General features: G+C 43.3%; 2 protein-coding genes across 5 annotated transcripts in view; one reads left to right on the forward strand and one right to left on the reverse strand.

Annotated features, from left to right (window-relative positions):
* Window positions 1-8,586, reverse strand: part of GTF3C1 (general transcription factor IIIC subunit 1) — a 68,065-nt gene extending 59,479 nt beyond the window's left edge. The window contains exons 1-4 of the mRNA XM_016136785.2: window positions 8,366-8,586; window positions 5,946-6,155; window positions 1,790-1,966; window positions 1,008-1,151 (exon numbers count right to left, since the gene is read on the reverse strand). Coding sequence (XP_015992271.2) covers window positions 1,008-1,151; window positions 1,790-1,966; window positions 5,946-6,155; window positions 8,366-8,586 — 752 coding nt within the window. The remainder of the gene's footprint in view (window positions 1-1,007; window positions 1,152-1,789; window positions 1,967-5,945; window positions 6,156-8,365) is intronic.
* Window positions 8,587-8,802: 216 nt separating this feature from the next.
* Window positions 8,803-13,531, forward strand: part of KATNIP (katanin interacting protein) — a 172,274-nt gene continuing 167,545 nt past the window's right edge. For 2 of the 4 annotated variants that reach the window (XM_036226067.1, XM_036226065.1), the window contains exon 1: window positions 8,803-8,872. In XM_036226067.1, the coding sequence (XP_036081960.1) occupies window positions 8,866-8,872 (7 nt within the window). In that variant the 5' untranslated portion in view covers window positions 8,803-8,865. The remainder of the gene's footprint in view (window positions 8,873-13,531) is intronic. The other 2 variants (XM_036226066.1, XM_036226068.1) reach the window with 2 other exon arrangements.

A 13,531-nucleotide genomic window follows, 5' to 3' on the forward strand; every position in this document is an offset into this window, starting at 1 on the left:
ACATTTTCACTCCTGGGAATCTTTAGTCAATAGTAAGTCTACACACATAGATCAAGCACTTTCTTTGGGCTAATCCCTGTACTATGCAGTTGGCACTGTAAACTTTAAATCTTATACTTAGTCCTGAGTGTTCACTCCATCTCCCTGTCCGAGGGTGTGCCTGGCCACTGGGTAAAGGGCAAGCCTCTGCCATTTGGGAGGGGAGAATCAAAGTTAAGCCCTGTGATCCAGCGAAAGGGCCTACCCACTGTCTCCTAAATCTCTCTTGACACTGCCCACCTCCAGCAGAGACCACTGATGGCCAGGCATTGCGCTCACAGCTGATTCACCCAAGGGTCACTATCCTAGGCCCTGTACCAGCTCAAGCCTTCCCCAGCTTGCGCTCTGCCCCTCCTATGAAGGAGGGCATGGGGTGGTGGAGCGCAGGCTGAGGCCTCTCTGCAGGGTGGTGGAACATTTCTTTCCCCCATTCCTATGCCAGGCAATTAGTTACCCCAACAGGGATGATTAAAGAGTCAGAAACTCACTCCCAGAGACTCTGGTCCTCAGAAGGGAATATGCATATTTTATCAGCTTGATGTACTGTCTACGATACACAGCTAAATAGCAACATCGTATATAGTAATCATTTACATCTCATACTTGAGTTAATTATAATAGTTAAAAACATGCCAATTTTAAATGGATACAATGCAACCTCCACTCTATCATCATAGCAAATCAAATTTGATTTATTCACTTTTATTTTTATATTCTCCAAAATTTTTATCAAAATATTAACAGTCCCTAATGCCGGGCTGTGAGGTTACGGCATTTTTTTCTCCTTGTTTTCTGTTTAATTTCCAGGTTTTCTAAATGAGCACGACTTTTTTCATCATCAGAAATAGTAAATATCTTTTTTAAAAAAAAGCTATACTCGTGTTCTGATTTGGTCTCCGATTTTTAACAGCATAATAGACATGACTGCAGCATAGACTTAACAGAGTGTTTTGGTCACACATACTCACCTGTCCACATGAAACCGGTTCAGGAGGAGGAGGATTGAGTGCTGCTGGGCTCCAGTGGGTAATCGGATCACGTGCGACTGCATCGTAATGAGCCCATTTTTGTTCAGAATTTTCCTGTGATAGTGGAGCTTCCCAGCATCAACCCTGGAGGAGAGGAAGGCTGTGGGTAGTGTCATTTTGCTCTGTTGGTCACTTTTACCCACCAAGGTAGAGAGCTTCTCTCCTGGATAGAAATACCGGAGATACACACCTTCTATCCAGACAATGTGTGAATACAGTCATTATGAAATAATGGCCTTGGAAAAGAGAGCCATGCCTCAGCCTAGAAGCAGGCCTGATCTCCAGGAGAGGTAGCTTGAGACACGGGAGTAGAGGCCAGGGGAAACAGAACAGGAAGAGATGGCTGAGCTGGGAGACAATGAGGAGTTGGTCAAATATGAGGAGATAATCAAATATGGCTCTCTAATCCTGTAGTGGCCCATAACCAGGGTAACCAGACACCCTAATTTGCCAGATTTCTAATTTATGCTCACTTCCTTGGTGTCCCTTCTCATCAGCTCTACCTTCTGCTCTCAAAACATCTGATTCGAACATTAAACTATATGGTCCCCCAGGATCTCTTCAAAAAGGACGGACTGTGCTCCCAATCACCATGGATTAGGGACTGCTGAGGTGGCAGGAATAAGAACAGGAAAGACAAGTCAGCAGGCTCTGGCATGGGAGAAGGGCACGATGATCAGTGAGTGCTATCATTTAAAGCAGAGAAGCCGTCATTGCCTTACTTGAAAGCAGTACTGTGGAGGTCTCGCTGGAGCTCCCCTTGCCATCGGGACCGGCCTAACCGCTCCAAAATGCAGTAAGAGAAGTCAGGGAGTTTGAGGTCGGGGTCACCCTCCAAGCCTATCAAGGCTCTGTAACGCATGTCCTGGGAGGCAACAATGATCAGTTTCTTTCCCCACCTGCAAATCAGATAATTACACGAAGAAATCACTCTATTAGATTTCAAATTCAAATTAAATTAATTCAAATTAAAATATGTAAAGCGGAACCTCGGAGAATGATTATCCGCTTCTTAGAGGCTCACAATCCCCCAGTTAATGCTGGTTTTAGTCTTAGTGCCGTAGTCCTCAGGGTGAGCAGAGCCAATGTCATCATCTCCTTGCTTAAAGCCCTCCCAGGCCTTGCAGGACATGGGGACTGAAAGCTTAGCTCCGCCCTTGACACACAATGGCCCTGCTGGTCCTGAAACAAGTGTTTCCTCTCCTCGCTGCTCTTCCCCAGGGTCTATAAGTGACGGATTCCTTTTATCATTCAGGTCACTGCTCAGGTGTCAACTCCTTAGACCTTCCACAAAATGGTAACCATTCTCCACCCTGACCATTTCCATTTTCTTTGCAGCACTCGGCATTCTTAGAAACGGTGCTACACACACACACACACACACACAATTTTTTTCCAGACATTCCTATCTTTCCCTCCTTCAAATAGAAGCATTGTAAAAGGGGGCACATTGTCTGCCGACTTGTTCACCAGAAGATCATCCTCAGTGCCTAGAATGATTTTGGTGCATAGTAGGGCTATGTGAATATTTGTCAAGCAAATGAACTATCCTACTGAACTAGACAGATAAAGAAAACTTCAGAGTCAAAAACACTGAACTGCGTAATCAGTGGACTTGTTGTCTGTTGAAGACCAGACAATAGACAATTATTAGTTTCTCCCACTGACTTGGTGTGTGAAAAATAATGCCTGAAAAAAAGGCCAAGAACACTTCCTAGCAAGGCAATGAGATACCACAGCTGAGGATACTGATATTTCTGCTGAGGCCTGACAGGTCCCACACTGAAGACTGAGGGTCCACCGCAGTGCCTTGCCTGCTACCTTCAATGCACACATTCTTGGGGTCCAAGCCCCACAGCAGAGATCCCACAAGGGTGTGCAGGCAATGAACCCAGCGCTCACTCACTCACTCCTTGGCATCAAGATATACCCAGTCAGAGAAGCTCCCTTTCCTGGGCGAATGAGCCGCCAGGGGGGTCTACATATGGCCCGTGGGCTTGAGCCAGCATCCACTCATCCTAGCCTGTTGTTTACAGATGGCTGACCACGAAGTCACATCAAACTCAGTCTGACTCTTCCCCTTCCTCCCACCCACTCAGATCACCTCACTTTTACCACCAACTAGACAAAAAGGAAAAAAAAGGTTGTCTTAATTTTAACTTAACTGCAGCTTACTTCACATTGTTTGTAACCTATATTTAGTTTTCTGCAGAGTCATGGGAATCCGTATGGTTCATCTTTAAAAAGGACGTGATTGTGAACACAGGTGACAGTTAGCCCACTTTCTGCGTCTGCATGTCACAAACCTATGCTCTCTCATCTCAAAACAGGCTCATTCAATTAAATTGGAAGAAGCCAGCTGGGAAAAGAAAGTTTGAAAACAGAGGAATCAATTTGCTGCTTTACAAATGTACTCAGATTACTCCCCTGTTATCATAAATCCGCTGTTTCTAATTAGCTGAAGCAATAACTCCTGCTTAGCAATACCAAGATAAACAAAAATAGTATCTACTTCCAAGGAGTTCATAGTGGACTGAAATAAAAAGACAAGAAAATTACTCTATGGTTGACATGACAACTGCTCTGGTAGAGAGCAGCTCTGGTGGTCGAGGCTATTAAATGACATATATGAGGACCCCTAATTCGAGCCTATGCGTGTGACGTGGGCGTCTGCATAGTAACTAGGGAAAACTCTCAAAAGAGGCAATTCTTGAGTTAGCAATAAGCTAGGTAGGTGAAAGTAAGGAAGAAGAATCTGCAAGGTCCTAGAAGCATAAAGGAGCATGCCTGCTCTGGGCGGTGAGTGGTGTGACATGGCTGGAAAGGCTGGGGTGTGGTGGCAAGCTAGAAAGTAGAAGGAAGGAAAGCCTGAGGGGTCAGTGGGAGTCCACATCCTGAATGGCCTTTCTATAACATGCTGGGGAGTTTAGATCCTATGATATAGGTCAGGGGTTACAACTTTAAACCTAATAGGCAATCAATCAGTCAACATGCATTTTCAGGAGCCAACTTTGTGCCAGACATCGTCTAGACCCTAGAGATCTACAGCTATGAATAAGACACACAGAGTTCTTGCCCTGAAGAGTTTATATTATAGTCTGGTGAAGAAAGAGTGACATAAAAAACATGACCATTTTTGGTACCGAAAAGAGTAATATGATGGTGCCTGGACAATGGGGAGCACTTTTTGAGGAGCTGAGTTGAAGGATGAAAGAAGAGAAGCAGGTGGCGACATGAAGATCTGGGACAGAAGGAACAGCACATGCCACAGCTCTGAGACCAAAATAAGCCTGTGTGTTCAGGCTGAAACACAGTGAGAAGTGGGCACGTTGAGGGCGCTGAGGTCAAGCTGCTGGGTGGGCACGAGCTATTTCCTAAAGAGCCTGAAGGGCCATGGTCAGCAGGGCGGGCAGCCACAGCGTGTGGGGAACTGCATGGGACATGGTTCATGGCTCTGACCTACGCTGTCAAGTAACAATTCAGTGCCAGTGCAGCCAGACCTTGTGATGTTTCAAGAGAAGCTAAAATCTAAACTTTTAAAAATTAGCGGTGAAATTAATGAGACCAAAAGGGGTCTGAGAAAAAGTTAGAAGGTTGATTCCACAGGACTTGGTGGCTGACTGAATGTAAATTCAGGGAGTGAAGGTGCCCAGAGAGAGCCCAAGTTTATGCCTTGTATAGTCAAGTGCATGGGGATGCCCTAGACCAGAATAAAGAAACCAAAGAGGAAGGAAAAGAAAGAAAAGGCAGGTTTGGGATAACGAAGAGTGAGTGATGCTCTAACTTCTGGGCATACTGGTTAAGAGAGGCAGGTTACTGAAACATCATACATGGCACTTGGGAGGAGGTCTGGGGGCCAGACAGAGCTCTTGAGAGCAGCCAACATTTAAGGGGTGGAAGGAAGTTGGGAGTCCATAAAGGAGCTGATGAGGATTAGCTAGAACAGAAAAACAAAACAGAGTGGGAAGCAACAGGGCTAAACCGTCAAAAGTCTCTAATGGCGTCGAGGGGTCAAGGAGATTAAGGGCCTAACAGTGTCCCAGGCTTGTTAATAGGGGTCTTAGAGGATAAGATTTTGGTGAAGTGATAAAGGCAGAAATTAGGACCCTTGTGGGCAGAGGAGTGCAGGGGAGGTGAAGAGGGAGAGAGTGAGTACAGCTACTTCTTCCAAAAAAACATGGGTGCAGTCATGAAAGAGAGAGCTATAGTCACAGGGCACCTGAGGTCAAGGGAAGGTCTTGTTATAAGTGGGGTGAGTCAAGTTAATGTGCTGGGGAGGCAGCACAAGCAGACAAGCAGAAACTGAAACGAAAGGAGAAAGAGGAGCTAACAGGCAGAGGGAGGAAAGAGAGTGAGGAACAGAAGCTGGGCTGAGAAAGAGGGGAGAAGAGGAGGAAGAGAAGCATCCTAATCCTAGCCATCGGCAGGGCCACAGCTGTTCATCTCCTCTGACCCCCAAGCGCAGAGCCCAGCTTGGACAGAGAATGAAAGGCATCAATCCACATGACAGCTGCCGGCTCTGCCCACCTGTGCTAGAACTGTGGCCACAAATGGAAAGAAAGCAGGCCCCCTGAGCAAAGTTAGCCCCAAACAGGAGCAGGGCAGAAAAGGCAGTGAAGACGCACTCAGCACCTGTTACAGTGCATCACCCTCACACTGAGCCTGTGTGGGGACTATGTATTCTGACAGACGCCGAAGCTGTAGACCAGTCTGGGTGCTCTGACTTCACCCTTCCTCCTCCCCAGCCCAGCTCCCATTCCTCATGCTCTTTCCTACCTCTGTCAGTTTATTTTCAATTTCTGTCTGTCTGTGGGTGCTCTCTCCTCAGCACATTGATAGGACCCAACCCTTCAAAGCAAGAAGATATAAATAAGTTACCTGCCAAAGGCTTCCACCATTGTACAACGAGGCTGCAAAGACTTAGTTCTGATGTCACCGGTGATGTTTTTCCTCTCCTTAAAGTATCGGCATGAGCCCTGGATGCCATCCTTATTCTCTAAGATCATGTGAATGGGGTAGACATCCTCCAAAGGGACTGGGTCTCTTCTGGACTCCAAAATGCCAGTTTCCAAATCAATTTCTTCATACCTAAGGAGGAAAACACAAATATCAAATCACAACTCGGCTTTAGAAATAATATATGCTTGGTATGTTCTGACAACCTCCTGCAGAGATCAGAGAGCAGGAGTGAGATATCACTCAGTCTTTCCGCCTTATAAATGCAGATCATCTTGACAAGCAGTATTTTCTGCTCTAGAAAACACAGACCTTTCCAGGATTCCCCAAATCCACCCCAGAGCTTAATGCTGGAACCAGAATCACCATATTGGCCCAAGTCATGGCCTTTTGGTTTCCCTCCAAATTTTGTGCTTAGTTTTCAAACCATCAGGTTTGGACTTAATGATTTAAGGTTTTCCCTCTTTAAGGTATCATCTTTCTACCTCTCTTTAGTTATCTCTCTAGTTCAATTAGTACTTGCATATTAACAATTCTCACTATTGAATCCTCAATATTGTTTTTTCTCCCCAAACATCCTGTCTTTAATCATCTACTAAACACCTCAAACTTAATGAAATCAAAACCAAAGTTATGACTGCCTCTGCCCACCTTCCACAAGTCCCTCCTTGGAACCACCTCACTCTCCCAGCTGCCTCTTATCAACACCAGAGAGACACTTTTGACGTGTGTTTCTTCTTTTACCCAGTCAACCAAGTTTGTCAAGTTCTCAGAAATCTTGCTCACATCCTACACTAGTCTAGCTGAGGTTAAATTCCATATATACTTTTCAACCCTTTCTTCTTTGCCCTGTGACCTCTGTAGTATTTAACCTCTCATTCTCAAATCAGGAACTGAAGGGCATTCTTGATTTCTACTTTTCCTTATACCCCACATCCAATCAGTCACCAAATTGTCTTGTTTCTTCCTCAAGTCTTGATTCCATCCACCTCTCCTCTTCATTCTCACCCTCCCCCCCCTCCCCGTGGTAAGCTTAACCATGACTGGTTGCTTGTGATTAAATTACTAAAAATCCCTCAACTTCGCTCTTTGCCTCTAGTCTACCCCTGCCTTCAGAGGCTTCCATCTGTCCTTTTGATAAACACTTTAAACAGATGAAGAGATCATTGATTACCTCTCCAGTCCAATTTGGTTAAAGACAGAGTGGATTCTGTATCCACACTTCCTGGATTCAAATTCTGGGTTATGCCTTCGTTCGCTAGTTGATGACCTAGTACAAGTCTCACTTAACCTCTTTGTGCTTCAATTCTCTTTTCAGAAAAATGAGGATAGTACCTACCTCCTAGAGTTGTTGTAAAAAATAATAACTTGTCATATGTCAGGATCTTAGAATAGTCCCAGCTCACAATAAGCATATATATAAGTGTCAACAATTATTCCTCATTCTCTATTTCCAAGTCTGCACTTCAACCAAACTTATTTCTCTTCCTTGGGGCTTTCACATTTGCTGTTCTCTGTCCAGAATATTCTGCCAACTGGCCACCTAAATCCAACCTTGAAATGTTGTTTTGGACAGTTATTCCCTTTGGGAACTTCTCCTCTCCCTCACAGTGTGACTTAAAAGCGCAGAGTCTGGAGACAGTTGGCCCGAGTTCAAATCAACACTCAGTCACTTATCATCTTCATAACTTTGGAGAGGTTACTTAATCTCTCTCTGACTCACTCCCCTCTTCTGCAAAATGGAGAAGATAACAGCATCCACCTCATAGGGTCACTGTGAGGATGAAGTGAGTTTAACCTCCTGAAGCTCCTAGAACAGGATCTTAAAATAGTACCAGACCAACAATAAGCACTCAATAAATGCTAGCTATTATTATTATTGCTAAGCTTGTTCTTACGCAGATCTTTAGCTGCCTTAGGCCCACTAATCCAGCACAGAATGAATGCCCAATAAAGGTTTGTTGAACTCAAGTGTCTCCAGTCTCGATCTGAATTAACTTCCTACTCCAATCCTACCCTTCACTTCAGAGGAAATACTCTCTGAAGCTCCAAGAATATCCTCCCATTCCTGCTCACCATCACCCCAAACATACATGCGGACATAATGGGACATCACCAAGTCCATCAGATGCTGACTCCCTGCTCCATCAGACGCGTGGGCCCCGCTAGGCCCGAGGAACCCCAAATCAGCCTTACACTACTCCCTTCATCGGACTACCGGTTCTCCCTCGGCTCCACCCCCTTCCCCTACACCTCTCGGGTCAGAACCTGGTCCCCTCCCCGTTCCATCAGACCCCGGGCTCTGAGCCCGTCTACCCGCCGGTAGGGCCAAAGCCGCTGACCGGTCCTGGAGCTGGAGGTCGGGTCGCTCCCGAGGTTCCTCATAGAAGCTGATGCCCGGGTGCGTGGCAAGGGCCCTCCACAGAAACTCCTGCGTGTAGGGCTCCAAAGGCAGAGGGAAGGGCGGCACTCGCGTCTCCAGACGGCTCCACAGTGCGGGCAGACAAAGGCCATCAAGCCCCTCCAGGGCCACCTCGTCCAACAACGACTCCAGCGCGTCCATTGCGACTTCAGTTGGCAGCGCCCGAGGCGCCTGCGCACCGAGCCGCCAAGGCCCCTGTCTGGCGCACCTGCGCACAACGATCGGCAGCCCCGGGAGGCGGGTCGGAGCCGCGGGTCGGAGGAGGAGTTCCAGAGTGCCTGCGTGACGTCACACCTTGGGGGCGGGCCCAGTCGGTGGAGTTACACCGCCATTGGTCGGGAGCCCCACAGTAACCAGGGGAACTGCAAACAGTGCAGAGGCCGCTTCCGCTTGTAGCACCCGGAACCGCCGCCTCTAAGGATGGACGGTGAGTGTTCGTGGGCCCCTCCAGGAGGTCAAGGAGTTATTCTCTCATTCCTCCTGAGGCAACCCCCCCGGGCGGATTCTTAGGCCACAAACCCCTGTACCACCACTGCCTGACCCCAGGTGGTCTCCGGTCTGAGGGAAATGGAGCCTTAGGGGTCTGGGATGGGGAAAAAGACTTGTGTTTTGTTTCTGTACCGAGCTGTACTCGTGTAGGAAGCGGTACTGACAGGTGTCCAGTAAAGGGGTTTGGATTTAGGGTGGAAAAGGAGGGGTAGAGGCCTGAGGAGGGTCTTGTGTGTCTTAGGATGTGGAACTTTGGGATTTGGGAGTTAGCGTCGTCGTGGGGAGTGCAGTCATCTGCTCCTGGAAAATGGGACCTAGTAAGGAGGGTGGGGAGAGGGAGGGGATAGTCTAGGGAATGCTCTCTGTGCTTCGATGTTAACAGCACCGTTCAGTGTCAGGAACTCTGTTAAGTGCTGGCAAGCAGCACCTCGCAAAACTTCATAATAGCCTTTTGAGTTGAGTGTCATCTCATTTCACAAATGAGGAAACTGGAGCTCAGAAAAGTTTAATAACTTGCTGCAAATCATCCAGCCAGCGAGTGGCAGAATGAGACAGGAACCCAGACGCTGTCTTTGGAACTGAATTGTGGAGTTTGGGATTTAGAAGGGATTTTAGAGGCCCTTCATTCCAGAGGTTGCGAATGCAGATATCTGCAGGGGCAAGTCTAGTGGGCTGGATTGTGTGACTGAAAATCAATTCGTCTGAAAGGGAAGCTCCAACCAGTTATTTTCCTGGGGCACTTCTCAAAATGCCATGATAGCAAATCAGTCTGAAGGCCAGGTGCCAGGTGCGGGCTACCATTTAGGGGTCCCTGATTAGAATCATGGATTTGACAGTTGGAAGTAATCTAAAAATAGATTCCTCTGATATTTCATTTTGTAGATGGGAAGGCTAATGTCTAGAGAGATTGGTGGAGTCTGTGCTACAATTCAAGTCATTTTTCTTATTTTACCATTGTCTCACTTTTGGGGAGTTTGTTCCTTTATGATATACACTTAATGCAATATAGAACATATATATTTTTTTAATTGAACCATTTGTTGTGTGTTTAAACTTCAGAGATACTATAAAATGTCATTTGCTAGATTGTCATGTGGAAAGGTCAATGTAATGCTGCTGTCGAACAACAATTCTCAGATCTTTTTGGTTTCAGGATACCTTTATACTCTTACAGCAAAAAAGCTTTGTTTATGTATATATTAAATTGATGATATTTACCATATCAGAAATTAAAGCCAAGAAAATCTTAAAACATTCAACAATTCATTTAAAAATGACAACCCATTACTTCTGAATATAAATAATACTTTTTAATGAAAAACAGCTACATCTTCCTCCAAAAAAATTAGTAGGAAGAGTGGTATACTTTTACTTTTTTTCAAATCTCTTTAATGTCTGGTTTAATAGAAAATAGCTACACCCTCATTTCTGCTTCAGCAACTAGACTGTTGTGCTGTTATTTTGGCTGATGCATATGAAAAAAAAATCAGGCCTCATAACAGATATACACTTGGAACAGGGAGTATTTGCATTGCCTTTTTAGATAACTGTATACATTCTTCTTTGTTACTATACCAAACTTAGTAAGTTGTAGTTGCTTGAAAGTTAGTCACAATGTGACATCTGAAACCATATTGGTAAATTTTTGTACACTGTTACATTAAAATCCATTGGTCTATCTTGTTCTTCCCTTGGATATTTTACCTGTGTATTACCCGTGTTGGATTTTATAACCTTAGACATTGGTCATTTGGAAAATGTTATTTTACTGAATTATGCAACTCTTCCAAATGTTGACACTGGAAATTTCATTACACAATATAAAATAGCATATTACTACACAATATCAAAAAAAAATCACATATATTAATATCACCACCTATCTCATTTTTAAAAAAGTTTAAGTATTGAGAAGCTGTTAAACTTAAGGTAGTAGAAACAAGTTTTCTACATATTTTCACTTGAAAACTTGAATTTTATCACTTGAAGTGAAAGGCTCACTACTTTCTTATTTGAAAAAATGTCAAATACCCAAGTCTGAATTACTATAGTTTGTCTATTAGCTCTTCTTTCAAGTAAAGATGTCATTCTGCATAAGATATGGCTAGGTCAGCTGGCAACTCAAACAACCACACGTGTTTCCTGTGATCAACCATTGAACTTTGGCTTGTAATGGAAGTGCTTTATGTGTACTTCCCATTTTTTCACACAGACTGTTAAAAAAAATCTGTACTCATGTGTCGAAATTTAATACAATTAACTTTTATTGTTTCATCGGGACATTCTTAAATGAAAATGATTTTTTGTTTGTTTTATTGTGAGGACATGACAATGAAGAACATAATGACTTCTAGTACAGTTCGATGCCACTGCCTTTTAGCCACTCAGGCTATGAACAATTTTACCTACTGTTGCTTTTGCATCATCGGTGCAAATAACACAGTGAAAAAGTCTTAGAATTGTGAGGAAAATAGTTCTGTCCTTGGGAACCCCTCTTCCTCACAGGATCTGCAGAACACTCTTTGAGAAACATCGTTATAGACCATTTTCAAGAAGTCTGCTTAGTCACATCTAATTGTTATCATCTCAGCTCCCCTAGATAATTATTATGGCCCAAAGGAAGAACCTATTCATTTTCAGATTGGTTACAAAAAGGAAAACTTAGTTCTGTTTTAAGAAAGTTATTTGCTCTGAGGTTTGATTTAACATTCAAAGGATCCCTTTTTCCATTTCCATTTTTTGACTTATATACTATTTTACAGGCACATCATCTGTTGGATAAAGTAATGCATACCTTGATGAACTGTGATTCTAGCCAACTAGATAAGCCAACCCGGCCTTATTAGAAAGATGTTTACTTCTGAAAATCACAAATGCTTAAATGTCTGCCAAGTATCACCAAACTGGATTATAGTTTGGTTTATTCTGCATGTCCAAATCACCATAGCTTTTCATAACATTTCCCAGGCACATTGTTTTACTTTGGTCAGGTTTTATCTAGCTCTGTGATGCAGTTTGATATAATGCTGATAGATTGGGGAGTGGGCGGGGGCTGGGGGCGGGGGGAGGATGGCGGCGTGGGGCGGATAGCCACCCTGGATTTGAATTTCAGCTGTGTACTCTGGCATCTCTGAATGTCATTTTTTTCCTGTCAATAAAATGGAGATGATGATGAAGCTTACCTTGTATTTGCTTGATAATCCACTGGTGAATCCATCATTGTGGATTCAACGAGACTATGCAAGAATGCACTGAACACCAGGTCTAGCATATAAAAGTGCTCCTATGTGGTAGTTAATGCTGTCATTATCTGCAAATGGGCAGACTTCCTCTACACTGCTGACAGAAGAGGGAGGAGGGGATCTGATGAAGCCCTCTAGCAAATAATAATCTTTGTAATTAGCTCACTCTTTGTTAAAAAGAAAAATCAATGTTCGACATTTTTTATTTTCATGAAGGTAAATTGGCAATGTGTGAATCTTTTGCCTGTGAACATGTTTACCTTTGTGTTAAAGTCATATTTCTTCCAGTGCTTTTAAAATATAAGGTAGTTTAGAAAAAGAAAATGCTTCCACTCAGTTTTCAAGGAACATAATAATTAGACAAAGGTCAGCACATCGATATAATTAGAAAGGATTTTAAAGCTGCTCATTTGCTTTTGCTCCCCCCAGAGCAAATATTTAACATTTCCCTGTTTATACTGTTCATTTACTTAGCAAATTTCCTCAAAGAATTAATAATGCTAAGATGAAATTTAGCCTAGTGTGGCTAAATAATCCCAAACTACAAAATGGATGACGGTTGAATTAGTAAGTTTTTGCAGAAAGTACACCGCCAGCCTATCTGGTCTCTTCTGTTCTTGTGTGGTTTTTACGGGGACTCCTGGTGATTTGCCTATTTCTCTTACTACTTAAAATAACCAAGCCAACAACAACAACAGCAACAACAACAAAAACACAGTAAGCATTCAGCCGGCGAAACAAATGTGTGGTCCGTGGAGTCTCTGTGTGGGTTCTGTTTTCCTTCCTTGGCTCCCATACTTGAATCTGATTTTTCTTTTCTTTTCTTTTCTCTTCTTTTTCTTTTTTCTTTTCTTTTCTTTTTTCTCTTTTCTTTTCTTTTTTATTTCCTTTCCTTTCTTTATTTTCTTTCTTTTTTTCCTTTTCTTTCTTTTCTTTCCGGATATTTTTTGGCATTCATTCTACCCTGTCATTTTAGCTTAGAGGACGTGGTACACTATATATTGCTTTATTTTCCTTAGGGCATTCATTTAGTAACTTCACAACATTTCAATGCCTTCTGTGTACTGGAATCCAGAGATATCGAGATGAGTAAGATTGAATGTAGGTGAAGGGTAAATGGGTGTTCATTGTACTATTCTCAAAATTTTTCTGCAAAGTCAATTTTTTTACATGTAAATATATACATAATTTTACATTAATTTCTTAATCCTTAAAAGATAGAAACGTAGCAAATTTGAAAATGAATTCTTTATATCAAAGGTTATAAATTGGGAGCCCCTGGCTAAATTATTTGGCCCATAATGTTTTGTTTTAAAATTTTTTGAATTAGTTGTCAACATTGAAAAATTGGGAGA

Source organism: Rousettus aegyptiacus, unplaced genomic scaffold (assembly GCF_014176215.1).
Source record: "Rousettus aegyptiacus isolate mRouAeg1 unplaced genomic scaffold, mRouAeg1.p scaffold_m13_p_8, whole genome shotgun sequence".
In the NCBI taxonomy this organism is placed as follows: domain Eukaryota; kingdom Metazoa; phylum Chordata; class Mammalia; order Chiroptera; family Pteropodidae; genus Rousettus; species Rousettus aegyptiacus.